The 13023-nt window shown below is 34.5% G+C and overlaps 1 protein-coding gene across 1 annotated transcript in view; it reads right to left on the bottom strand.

The window, feature by feature from the left end:
- Positions 1-13023, bottom strand: part of LOC138318466 (xanthine dehydrogenase/oxidase-like) — a 28917-nt gene continuing 15894 nt past the window's right edge. Inside the window, exons 16-36 of the mRNA XM_069260834.1 lie at positions 12706-12868; positions 12385-12595; positions 11900-12078; positions 11128-11247; positions 10273-10494; positions 9574-9637; positions 8727-8796; positions 8312-8399; positions 7898-7984; positions 7286-7477; positions 6872-7017; positions 6569-6650; positions 6153-6248; positions 5839-5967; positions 5377-5451; positions 4970-5022; positions 4309-4423; positions 3429-3515; positions 3078-3245; positions 2647-2814; positions 1-1889 (exon numbers count right to left, since the gene is read on the bottom strand). Coding sequence (XP_069116935.1) covers positions 1839-1889; positions 2647-2814; positions 3078-3245; positions 3429-3515; positions 4309-4423; positions 4970-5022; positions 5377-5451; positions 5839-5967; positions 6153-6248; positions 6569-6650; positions 6872-7017; positions 7286-7477; positions 7898-7984; positions 8312-8399; positions 8727-8796; positions 9574-9637; positions 10273-10494; positions 11128-11247; positions 11900-12078; positions 12385-12595; positions 12706-12868 — 2566 coding nt within the window. The 3' untranslated portion in view covers positions 1-1838. The remainder of the gene's footprint in view (positions 1890-2646; positions 2815-3077; positions 3246-3428; positions 3516-4308; positions 4424-4969; positions 5023-5376; positions 5452-5838; positions 5968-6152; positions 6249-6568; positions 6651-6871; positions 7018-7285; positions 7478-7897; positions 7985-8311; positions 8400-8726; positions 8797-9573; positions 9638-10272; positions 10495-11127; positions 11248-11899; positions 12079-12384; positions 12596-12705; positions 12869-13023) is intronic.

The raw sequence follows: 13023 nt of genomic DNA, 5'->3' as shown, positions 1-13023 counted from the left end.
TTTTTCAAGTCCATGTCCATCAATTTATTTAAATGGAAGTTAGAATATATTTAAGTTACTGTGATATGATTACTGATCTGTTGATTTCATACAAAGTGGTCAGCTGGTTTACTGTAAACCAACTTATATTCGCAGGGACTTTATTTTACGTTTTCATGCTTAAAAATCAATGGCCAATGACATTTTCGAAACAAAAATAAACTTAAAAAATACCAATATCACTTATAAGATCTAAACATCTATATAATGGTATTTATAAAGAACACATTTGTTAACAATGAAGGTTTATTTCGGCGTTTTGTCGCGTTGCGTAGTGATAGTCAGTTATTGCGAGGCAATTAGGACGACGCTGGGAAACATAAGACAACTTGCGTTATAGAAATCAATATTTAATCCAACTATTTAAAATCGTTCAGGAAGTAAATGGAACGTTGTCAATGCGATTAATTTTCGTGATCACTAATTGTCCGCGAAATATAGCACGCGAAAAAATGGTTTACAGTAGAAACCGACAGCATCCAATCTCACGTTTATTACAACGTTAACAAATAGATATCAATCTGTTGTTAAAACGGAACACATAAACGAACGTACTTGGATGATTGATGTGGATTTTAAGCTTGTAACTATGTAAATATGATTTTTCATATCTTATTTACATCGGAGAAATTTGGTTGGTCCTAAGACTTTAAAAAAAAATCCATAATAAAATGATAATAAATGAACATACCTTTCGAAACTTGATAATCACAGGCGTTTGGAATAGTTATGACTTTAACCCATAGAGATTTATTACAAAATTAATATACATAACCAAATATCAAGTATGCGGAAATTGAAGTTTTGCATATATGAACACACAGCTATTTCTATGGCCTTTACCTATGTTTTAAGTTAAATCAAGATATACAAAATGTTCATGTATCCATAGTTAAGCTGGTATAATAATTGTGTACTATTATCTGAATGTTGATTGGTTTCTTCTGATCATGATAAAACTTAACTTGAGCTCCGAAAGAATCGCAAGATTTGCGAATATTATAAAATCAAAAATTAAATACATACACCTTTCAGCTTTGTTATCATGCATTAACATATCAATAAGTAACAATAAACTTTAAAATCGTGTTACTAATACAACGATAACAAAAGAAACAAACAAAATGTAACTTGGTGATTGTGATTAAAATGTGTATATACATAAATTCTATTACATTGTATATATAAACCATGTGTAAAATATATTACTATGATTATAACGTTATATATTGATGTATATACTCTCCACGATGAAATTGTCCATGTATATAAAAAATATATATCAAAAATAAATAGCACCGACATAGTAAGATGTTTATAAAATAATTCGGAATGTCCGCTTAATGCTGCTGTTGCCGTAAAGAATGAAATCCGTATATCACTATACAATAAAAAGTACACGAAGAGTTTTTCATGGAAAAAGTTCCACTCCAGAACACATCAAGTCATATAGGATTGAACATGATAAAACGTGCCTTTTTCGAATATTCGAGATGCATCAAAGATCCCTTTTCATGGATTGTGTTATTCCCTTATTCCCAGATAACCTTCGTTCAATGATTATGCGTGTTCCTGAATCGTTCTGTCACCATAAACATTAGTGCTTTTACAAATAACGTAGAGTCAAAATATTGACGTGTTTATAACATCAAATATCCTAACTGTCATCTGTTTCAGCCCCAGGCTCGCCAGCGACTGCCAAGCTGTATATTGTCTTGTTACTGATGGAGTGAAGTGATTGGGACCAAAGTATAAAACTTCCCTCAGATCCAACAAAGTCTTTAACACCAGTCCAGTTTCTACAGTTCCACAAACCACGGTTTGTACGACCCCTCCGCAGGTGATGGGAACTGTGGAATATAATCCAACAGACAATGATTTAACTATTTTAATCTAAGTAGGAGTATAACTTTTAAACTAAACCTTCAACAAAGATTTATGCAATTATCGTTACCACCACCAATTCAAGTTTGAACCACGAAAATTACTAAGGATTACAAGTTAAAATTCCATGCATTATTCACTTACGTTATCGCTTATTATACAATTATCGACCTATTTTCAGGTGGATACGGTGAGTTATCAACCCGAGTAAGTGATATATCCCGAGGCCAAACTGACATCCAAGGCGGTGATTATACATACATATGTTAATGACTGCATCGTAATGGTAGAGAGCGAGTTCTTAGAAATTCAATATGAGAAATTAACTTATCTTAAAAGAGAAAGAAATTTAAGGAAAATGAAGTTTAAAGTCTACAATGAAATATGAAAAATTATTCGAGAAAACAGAGTATACTGACAAAATAAAGAAATAAACGGTGACAAAGAGTAGAAGACAAAACCGTATGCCCCAGATGAAAAAAACGCTTGATGATCAATGAAAGACAATTGTCCGAATTATTCTGACGTTCTATCGGCTTTGTGATTTTGGCTTGTGAGCGAATGAACAAAACCAATACCAAATAAATAAATAAAATAAAACAGCAACAAAAAATCTCGATAAAACGTCGGAATAATTCGAACAACTATAGTCTGCAACACATGCTTGAAATTTGTCAAGTTTGAAATGTCTGACTCTGCTTATGTTTGGTAGGCAATATTTACCTGTTCTGTGAATTGATCCTCACATGCCATTCTGATCCGTTCAGGTGTGGCCGGACTGTTTAGTTGGAACACCTGCGCCTTCCCGACATCTCCTCGCGCAGACATGATGGCGTCCTTAGCAGCAAAGAAGACTGATGCTGCCAGAAAAAGTGGTGGCTCTCCTATCGCCTAAAGTGAACATATACTATTTATGTTTTTATGTCTTAAGAAACCGAAAATTCATTAGCCTATACATTAATTTGTTACCATTGTTTTTTTTTCTATGTCATGTTTAGATGGACTTGAAAGACACAATTACTGTGTTGTTGACGATGTAAACAGATAAATCACTATAATAACAGATATAATTTTGGTTTTTATTTTCGAATAAAAAACTAAGATGTTGTGAAATTATTCATATATTCAGTATTAATGTCTACATGTATTCGTACCTTGGACGAATATACAGCTCGATTGTTAACGCTACTCTTTAGGAGGGAAACATTGAACTGTACGGGGACATCACCAAATCCAGGGATCTTGTAGGCACCCGGACCACGGGTAAACAGGAAGCCATTTGGAGACATCTTCTGTTGTTCCATCATCATCAAACCATAACCCTTTAAGACAATTTAAGAATTATACTGTATTTTATGCCTCACTAATACGAAAATACATAAGTAAATACAAACTCATATGATAAAAGCTAACATAGAAATATATGAGCCTTTTTATTTTTCTTTGATACATAGGCATATTCATGAACTTTTGATTTTGAGAAAATATCATCAGTTTGAAGGTACCTGAGTAAATGCTCCCTCTATCTGTCCGATGTCAATGGCTGGGTTTAGACTTAGACCGACGTCCATCACGATGTCTGTCCGAAGTACCTGTAGATAACAGACAAAGAGCAAATGAAATATCCTTTGTAGCATAACCAGTTAATCTTTAAAAAAATACTGTAAGTCCATGTCAACACTTATAGTATGAAAATCACATTGATATATGAAAAATGATGAAAATGCATAAAAAATAGATAACATTATTATATTAACAAATCCACGAGTCCTTATACAAATGTCAAAGTAAAATAACAACTATAATTATATTAAGTAAATCCATGGGCCCTTATACAACTGTCAAAGTACAATAAGACAATAAGCCGATTAAAGATTTTTTGACACGTCAATGAAATCAATCACGCAAATCTAGATCTTAATCAAGGTGGAAGTGAAACAGGCCCAGTTATCTCGAAACAAACTTAATTCAAAATTTTTAGTACATGTTACATAATAGAAAAAACTATAAATTTTGTTTTTATTCGAGAAATCTGGGCCTGGTCTTGGACATGTTTATAATGTTTAGAGGATTTTCAGTGTTTGACGTTTTCAACAAGCAACTATTGATTTTTGTCTAATATTGTATTGGTTATGTATCGTGTTTCATTTCCCTGTAAACACCATTTAGTACAGATAGTTGTATGGCTATGACACTTGTTTCTTGATTGATGCTTTTTAAGAAGAAAATCACTACAGAAATTATTCTTTCATCATGCATGAATTGGATAAAATAGAAACGTTTAACATGAATTTTATCGAAAAATTGAACGACTGAATTTCATTAATATGTAAACACGTGTTATTAGGACTAAAATGAGATTTGATTATAAAATGAACGATTTACCTTGTGATCGCCTGTAAGGCAGTCAATCTCCACTTCTGAACAAGCAACTCCATACGTGAAATAGTTAAATGGACGCCCACTGTTCGTATCAAAGTCATAACCCAAATCAGGCGTCCTATAAACAAAACATCAGATCATAATGGAAGATAAAATATATATTCTAACACAGTAAAAAGACAAAATCTAAATACAACTGGTTCGTTAGATGTGTTTGAAAGGACGTGCGATGTTAAGAATTCATAGACAAAATTGTTTTACCAAAACTAAATATATTACCTACATATTAGAAACATGTTACAGATGCTCCATTGGGACGCAATTAGTTATTTTTGATATTTGTATCTTGAAGTAAAATTAGAAGCTAAAACTTTTCAGTGGGGATAATGGTGTCAAGTAAGTAATTTTTGTAACTGAAGAAAAATACTAATTCGTCTGCTCACGTTTTTGATAGAGAAAAAATGTAATTTGTCAGTGGTCTTTAATCAATTTACGTTAAAAAAATCAAATATCGATAAAAATCAAAAACCAAATACGAATTAAATCACATTATGGAGAGGTGTGAAAACGTTCTTGTTATTAAATCAAATATTTTTGATTATTTCTATACACACAGTTGCTCAACTGAAACACACAAGAATTGATGTCCTGTAATAAGACTTACTTGTAAAACGAGGAAACTGATAGGCTCACACGATCAAAGAAAGCAGCATTTACCTAATGTAACAAAACATGATAACCATAATATGTTGTTACTTTCATTATTTCACGTCATTAGTAAACGTCAGATACTAGATTGACACATTAGTGAACGTTTAACAATTGTTTTCAGTTCGTAAGTGACGTCACATCATTGGTAGAAAGCGATACATATAAAACACACAAATCATTGACAAAAATCAGAATACAAACCGAAATACTATCAGTGACAATTAAATTACTATTTTTTTACACTGGTAAAACAAAGTTCTTAAAAAAGATTAAAAATCACGTACATGTATACGCTTCTCAAATCTTTGACAGATGCGATATTCCCGATGTTTGAAGTTGCTATGATGCCATCTGACTTACCCAGTCGTCCCAGTCCCCTTTTGGATCCTTTGCCCTGTATGGTTCAATTCTTTTCAGAAGGGTCTCACATGCATCCTGTAGGCAGAATATGTCGATCACATGACTAAGGTCGATCGCCCCATAAAACAAACTCCCAACATACGTGTTTGATACTAGTTAACTCATCGTAAAATACAAGAAAAATCATGTTATAGGGATATGTTTATATCAGCATTGAACTGCATTCAGTTGGCAATTATGGGAGTATGAATGCCTACTCCAAAACGGCAAATTTAATGGAGCGCACTAGCGTTTATAATTGCCAACTGAATGCAGTTCAATGTATATACGTTGTTTTTACGTTTGATGATTGATTATAATTTTATGAAGAAATCTCGAGATATTTTGCATCCAACGAATAAACAATACATTAACGCCAATGAAGAAACGTCTATCTGCCGTGCTTGCTGACGTCACACTTACCTTGATGGCCATGCCATTTAGATCGGAGCTTGCACTTGCAGCAGTTGGTGAAGTGTTGGGGACAGTATTTGTTGTCGTTTCACTGATATGAATTTTGGACACAGGAATCTTCAAAGTTCTGCTGGCCACCTTGTAGGGAATAAAGAAATCAAGTATATACTGTGGAAAAGCTTGTGTGCGTTATACATGAACCTCTTTTCTTATTTCAATGTCAAACATTTCTCATTCAATGTTACCTGATGACAACATCTTTAGAAGGTTTCTTATCAACAAAATTGGTTAGATTCTAGAGTTTAAACGTAAATGATACGCACCTGTATCATCTTTGTGTGAAGCCCTTGGCCCATCTCCGTACCCCCATGGGCTATCAATACTGACCCATCCCTGTATATCATCACGAGTGCTCCTGCCTGTGACAGCAACGTGGCATTATAAAGTATATTATTATTTAATCATTTCAAACTACAACTGTATTATATAGAATCAAATAATTATTTCCAACAGTCCAATATACATGTACTACTATCATCATATTACCTTTTCTGTGCAGTTTGCGAATATAAACAAATGCTTTGAAAGTGTTGACTGTGTTATGATAAATTGCAATACGTGACTATTTGAAAGAAATAATTTACTAATAACATTTTCCAAATTGTCGGTTGTTCATTTGTTTTCCAAACAAAAAAGATGTTTTTATTAGTAAACAATGATAATAAATATTTATGCAAACCTGATTCATGAAGGTTGCCGTGAAGGAAATCCCAAATTTTACTGGAATTACAGAAATTCCTCTCTTTTTCCACCGATTTTCACTACAACCGCAAAGCGCATAATTATTTTAAAATTCAGAGAGGCGGCGACATGCAAGATAAAAATAGTTTGACAAATACCTTAGCTCTCAACAAAGACTTATCAATGATAGCTGACAAGTTACATCACACTTGCCTTGTAGAACAGCGGATGAAAAAACATTAATTAATTAAGAAATAACAAAACATATCCACTACAGAAGATATTGGAAGGCTACACAAACCTGTTGAAGATTTCGACGTCTCGGCTTCTGCTTTGAAAATCACTACATTGTAGGCATTCATCCCAGCATCTACGTATATTGCATTTCTCAAGAACTTGGTTGAAGTGAGTCAAATCCCCTTCTTTGTACATATTTATTTCTCGGATCTGGAAAACAAGATATGGTATGAATTTTCATTCTTCGTTATTATAAGATTTTGAGCATCACCAAATAAAAACTGATCTGCTCAATAGTAAATTGAGTATACCTTGTAAAACACAATAGGCAGATATTCAATCGCCATTGATTAAGACAAAAAACAAAATGTACGCGAAAGTCAACCAAAGCTATAGTAACTAAAATATATGACTAATACGATTAATGCATTTTACAGTAATTAACTAATTAAGTTCTGTGAAACAAAGAAATACTAACCTTGATTGGGGACATGCCTAGTGCTGTTGCTATGTGCGTCATATAAGTTTCAGAGAGAAAGTTTCCCTGTGGTCCACCAAATCCACGGAAGGCAGTGTTGGAGTGAATGTTTGTCCGACATAAGCGTCCAGTAACATAGACGTTGGGTATGTTATAACAGCCATCACAATGGAACATGGCCCTCTCAATCACCTGGAATATAGGTCAAACACATTATATAATTAGTAGCCTCTATAGAACTACATTCCCTGTTAAAGGAACTATTCGTAAAACAAACGTTCAAATTATGTGGTACAAAATTGTGCTATAAAAATACGAAACCAGCAGATGATGATTTTAAAACTATTCACAAATCAAATTAATACTTTACGCTGTATGTTTATGTGCTTTTGAATTTAGCATATTATACGGCTCCAAATTGCGAAAAATTATTGGCGCAATTATGCTTCAAGTAGAACCGTATGGACTAAAGCTTTCAAAAAGTTTAAATCTCGATCAAAAATATATTATGTCTGAAAACGTGAAATGAAGTTGTCGAGACAAGTCTATTTACAGTTGTATGTTTAAAAAGTATATAAAAAACATCAATACTTTTCCACTGAATAAACTCACCGGTCTGGACAGGTCCAGGGAACAGCCAACATTGGAATAAATATCTAGTTGTAATGCATGAATCTTTCCATCCTTTGAAAACCCGACCTACGAACGAGAGCATACCTTATTCTTTAATATATGATGTATCGTTTTTTTCTTGAAAAAACCCCAAAACTACTAGCATGATTTTTGTGATGTCACAATTACCGGAAGGGATTTAATGAACAGTAAATTGTACTTTACCCACGTCGTTTTGGGATCTCGAAATCCTCGTTTTAAAGTCGTTCACGGGTGAGAAATGAAGACAGGACATTTGTACTTTGATGTTGGTAAAGGTTTACGATATTGATAGATATATGTGATAACGAAATAACTTTCCAATCCAATGATGTAGCACGTCTGAGTATGTTTGCGTGTGTAATTGTGCCATACCTTATACTTGCCATAGAAGGGGTGTCTGCCGCCCGAGGAAATCATGTCTTCGTCTCGGTCTAACATACATTTGACAGGCCGACCGAGTCTGAAATAATACAAGTGATATTTGAATAGAACACGACCAAGCTTGAAATCGATTGTAGTTATATTGATTAAGATCGAATCTTAAAAGGTACAGCGAAATATTTAACTGTTTTACATAATAAAAGCTTTCAATATTTGAATATACACTTTTAAATTACCTTATTTCGATTCTTTTTTCTGTACAATGATTAACAAAATACGTAACGTCAAGAATGAACAAAATGGATTTGGAAACTTAGACTTTAAGAATCACACCACAAGGTTAGTAGTTTGTAAATAAAGATAGATACTGAAAACAATCCGCTTAATACGGCATTGATATACTTACTTAGCTGCCGCTATGGCCACTGGTACACTGTAAATAACACTCCGTGTTTCCTTTCCTCCAAACCCTCCTCCTGAAATGTTTATGTATACATATTTACAGTTTGCACTGACATGGACTCAATAACCACGCTTTCTAGTATTATCATTATTGGTGTATAATGTTAGCACAACACCCAAGGCGATTCTATTGTTACGTGAATAATCGATGGCGTAGCAACGTGAGGTCATCACTCGATTTTTGGCGGAAACAAATGAATGACTCGATTCCAATCAGCTGTTCAATCGAATTCGTTGACGATGACGGGAGAGAAAAAATATGGGTATTCTAATAAAAAAAATATTCATTTATTTGAAAAACTGTCGCCGGGGTTACATAATTTACACGTGCTCCATTATCATTATACCCTCATAACCTCAACAAAATAAACATCTATTCCTTAAATTATAATCTACCAAACAAAAGCTTTATCATTGCATGTATCGTCTTCGTATCAGTTAACTGAATGAGAGTAGCGACTATAGCATGTGCGCCTTCTGAAAATGTTTGGAACTTTAGCATTTTGAATGAGTAAACATGTTTTGAAAATGAACGTTGTTTGCAACAATTTCCAATGCATTTTTATTCGCAGTCTTATAGTGACCACTAAAACAACGAATACTTCCACACATGCTACAAACATGTTATACGCTAATACTTATATATTTGTCGACAGTAATTCTGTTGATGAAGAACTCATGATATTGCAAGAACATCCTGAGATTGGGGAACAGGCAAACATAATTTACTTCAAATCAATCGTAATATTTCATTTAGGATTATGGACGTTTTATAACACGTGTTTTCTCACCCATCCTCTTGACATGTATAACAATCTTGTTTTCTGCTACATCGAGAGCCTGAGCCACCATCATCTGTTGATGAACGATTTTCAGATAAATGTTGGTTAATTAGCTAGGTTTAATATCTGGATAATATCAAGAGTAATATAAAGACGGCCTCCCGCTGTAGGCAATACTATTGGAAATGGATACATTTTCATTCTGTTGGTTTTGTGGTTTTTTCATATTATGACTGTATTGCAAATTTTATAGTGCTTCTAACTGAAGCATACCGCCCAAGACGCCAAACAAAACATCCCATCCTATCACATTAGATTGACAGCTGGCTAACTAGTCGTTCCAATTCCTGAAACTTCCACTTTTGCAGACTATCGTATGTCTTGTCAAGGGGACATAACCTAGTCTTCCTCACATTGAGGCAAACTTATTCACGTAAACATATCATTGTGTCAAAATACCAGGTGTAATAAAAACAGCAGAAAAATATAACATTACAAAAATAATAAGAAAGCTTTATATTATCAAAAATATGAGCTCTAAATCTGGACTTTGTAAAGAGCATTTTGTTACATTTGCTTATTTGGTACCGAATGTAAGTAAATAAAACACATTTTCACAGTGTCAGTTACATCTTCATCCTTACATGTGGAATAGTGTTTATTCTGAGGTAAATCTCATCCGAATTTCAGTGGGATTATTCGCTTTACCTGAGTTTCAGCAGGGTTCTGTGTAGATGCCCACATTTCCAGTTCTCCGTCTTCGTTTTTAGGTACAGCAAAGGAGGCATGAGTTTCCAGATAGAAATGTTCCTGTCCCCCCATGTGTATTTCCCCCTCTATTACATGATCACTCATTTTAAACCCCTCTTCTAGATTTCCCTTTTTGATTACACGTGGTTCTCCATAGTATGAATTTGCAGCAATGGCTTCCTGTTGGAAAATAAAAGATTCATGCTTAAACGTTTGATATTGCAATGGTATCATTTAATAGGATTAAAGATGAAATTCTACATGTATTGTGACAAAATCTCGGAGGGTGACACTATATTGAAGACATTGCATCCAAACATATGTTAAATTCTTCAATAATAGTGAAACTTTATGATCAAAATTTGTTTGGTGGAATGCCATCGAAGAAAAATCCCGCAATCAACTGATTTAAATGCAGATCCTTACACTCCATCCGTTTGATAGGGGGTTTGACAACATCCCATTAGGGATGACCTACTACATCCTAAACGGGGACGGAATAGTTTGCAAAGACTGTTAGAATACTTTTCGGTTATGTAGTAATCGCCACCAAAGTGCACATTATAGCTTCATGCATATACATGCTGGGACAAAATTACATTTCCAGTTGATGCAGCAAAGTTGACAAATGTGTTTGGATTGAAATATAGAAAGTATAGAAGTCATCATAACATGGCCACTAATGCGGTGAAATATGCAATCAGAGTGACACACCAATTTGCCGACTAAAGGGAACGGGATTTAAGATAATTGAATGAGTGAGATTAAACATCAATCATTGTATATGAAATTCCTGGGTTATAAAACACATACCTTGATTGTAATGATGGGTGTGAGCTCCTCATACTTGACTTGGACAGTCTTGGCAGCTCTCTGTGCATGTGTCTGTGTGTCGGCTATTACAGCACCAATAATTTGTCCCATACACACTACCTGGGGGACAAATGAAAACACTCCGGTATTGGTCTAGGCATGGCAGTTATAAATTGCTAAACCATAAGAATAAATAGAGAATATGTGGTCAGTGTCTTGAAATATAAGCTGTATTTTGGCTTGGAACAGAGAGACAAAAGTGGCTCGCCAGAGGCTCGCAACTTTTGTCTTGCTTAACCCTCGCCAAAATATATTTTAAGCTTACATTTTAAGACACTGACAGTGTATTCTATTTATCCTACATTACAATAATGCACAATTTTTATATTTAGAAGTGTAGCATTTATAAACATATTCGTATTACAATGTTCAACAAACATGACCGACTTTCAAACAATGGATCAACCAATAGGACGTTGATGGAATCAGAGCATGTGAAAAATACCGCTGTTTTCCGTCTGTGCCGAATACAGCAAAATATGTGGTAGGTGTAATCCGAAAATACCAATGCTGGTTGCATTGCAGGATAAAACAATACATTTTCCTTCAAGTCTGGCTCTGTGACCAGTCATACCAATAAAGATATAAAGTTCTTCATATACAAGTGGTATGCTAGTTTGATTAACTATATCGTTAATTATTTTCCTTGCAAATTCAAGTGACAGACCAACGAGCGAATGGAAAATGCCCGCGTAACAAATGAAAATAATACCTTTTCCGAAGCCATAAACTCCTCGTCATGTTCAATGGGTCCCCACATGTTATGTCCAGGAATATCCTTAGCGGATATGAAGTCCACAACACCAGGCATCGTCATGGCAGCACTTGCATCAACATCCAGAAGTTTAGCATGCGCTTTGGTACTGAAGACAAATGCCAGCTGGAGCTCATCTAAAAAGTGGCACAAATAGGAAACTTTGTGAGTAGAGCAATCAGTCTTAGTAAATCAAAATGTGACACAAATAGAAAACACTGGGACAAAATAATGAGTCTTTATGAGTGAAAAGGTATTTAGTCAAACAATTTATTTCTTATATAACATAATTGAATTCAATACATTGTCATTCTGCATTATTTTAGTCAGTTGGTTACTATTGTTAAACCAAAGGAATTATACCATCCCTACCAAGTCCACATCATTCCCTAGTTAGTTTCGCTGACGTGTGGAATGGCATTATAAACGCGGTATTATCATACCTTTGTATGGAGGAATGTCATCCACATAGGTTGCCTCCCCTGTTGCCTGTTTTGCTGCAGACATGTGATTGAGAGGGCGCCCCAGTGGATCATCAGCAGGTTGGCCTGGGTCCACCTCTTCATATATCTGTGTACTGTTGATTGAATCCTTTTGGAACTGATCTGTGGCACTCCGGTAGGAGGATGGCACTTTGTTACCATTGGCCAGGTTCTAAACGACAGTAACACAGTTAGAAATAAACATTTCATATACTTGATAGCGTTTAATCAATCAATAGCAAATGGTTTGCTTTCTAGTTAAAGTAGAAACAATTACAGTACCTGATTGTTGAGGCTAAGTTGGACTGTGAGGTAAAATTTGAAGAAGAAACTAATGGTAAGTGTACTCCGGTACTCTGTCATGCCCCCTGGTGATCCGGCCGGTAAGGGGAGATCATCCATCAAAAATCTAGTCATATCACTGACAAGGGAATCATTCCATTCCCTAAAATGAAAAAAATGCGACAAGATATTGCCATGTTGATCTTTAAATAAATAACTAACAACACAGTAGCAAGGCAATTTTGCTCAATGTAATAAATCAATTTCAAAGTTGTTCAGCAACTCTTAAATAATTGGATCTAAACACCTTTATCTATG

Source organism: Argopecten irradians, chromosome 3, assembly GCF_041381155.1.
Source record: "Argopecten irradians isolate NY chromosome 3, Ai_NY, whole genome shotgun sequence".
Classification (NCBI taxonomy): domain Eukaryota; kingdom Metazoa; phylum Mollusca; class Bivalvia; order Pectinida; family Pectinidae; genus Argopecten; species Argopecten irradians.
Note: the sequence above shows the minus strand (reverse complement) of the source record. Positions and strands in the feature narration are given on the sequence as shown.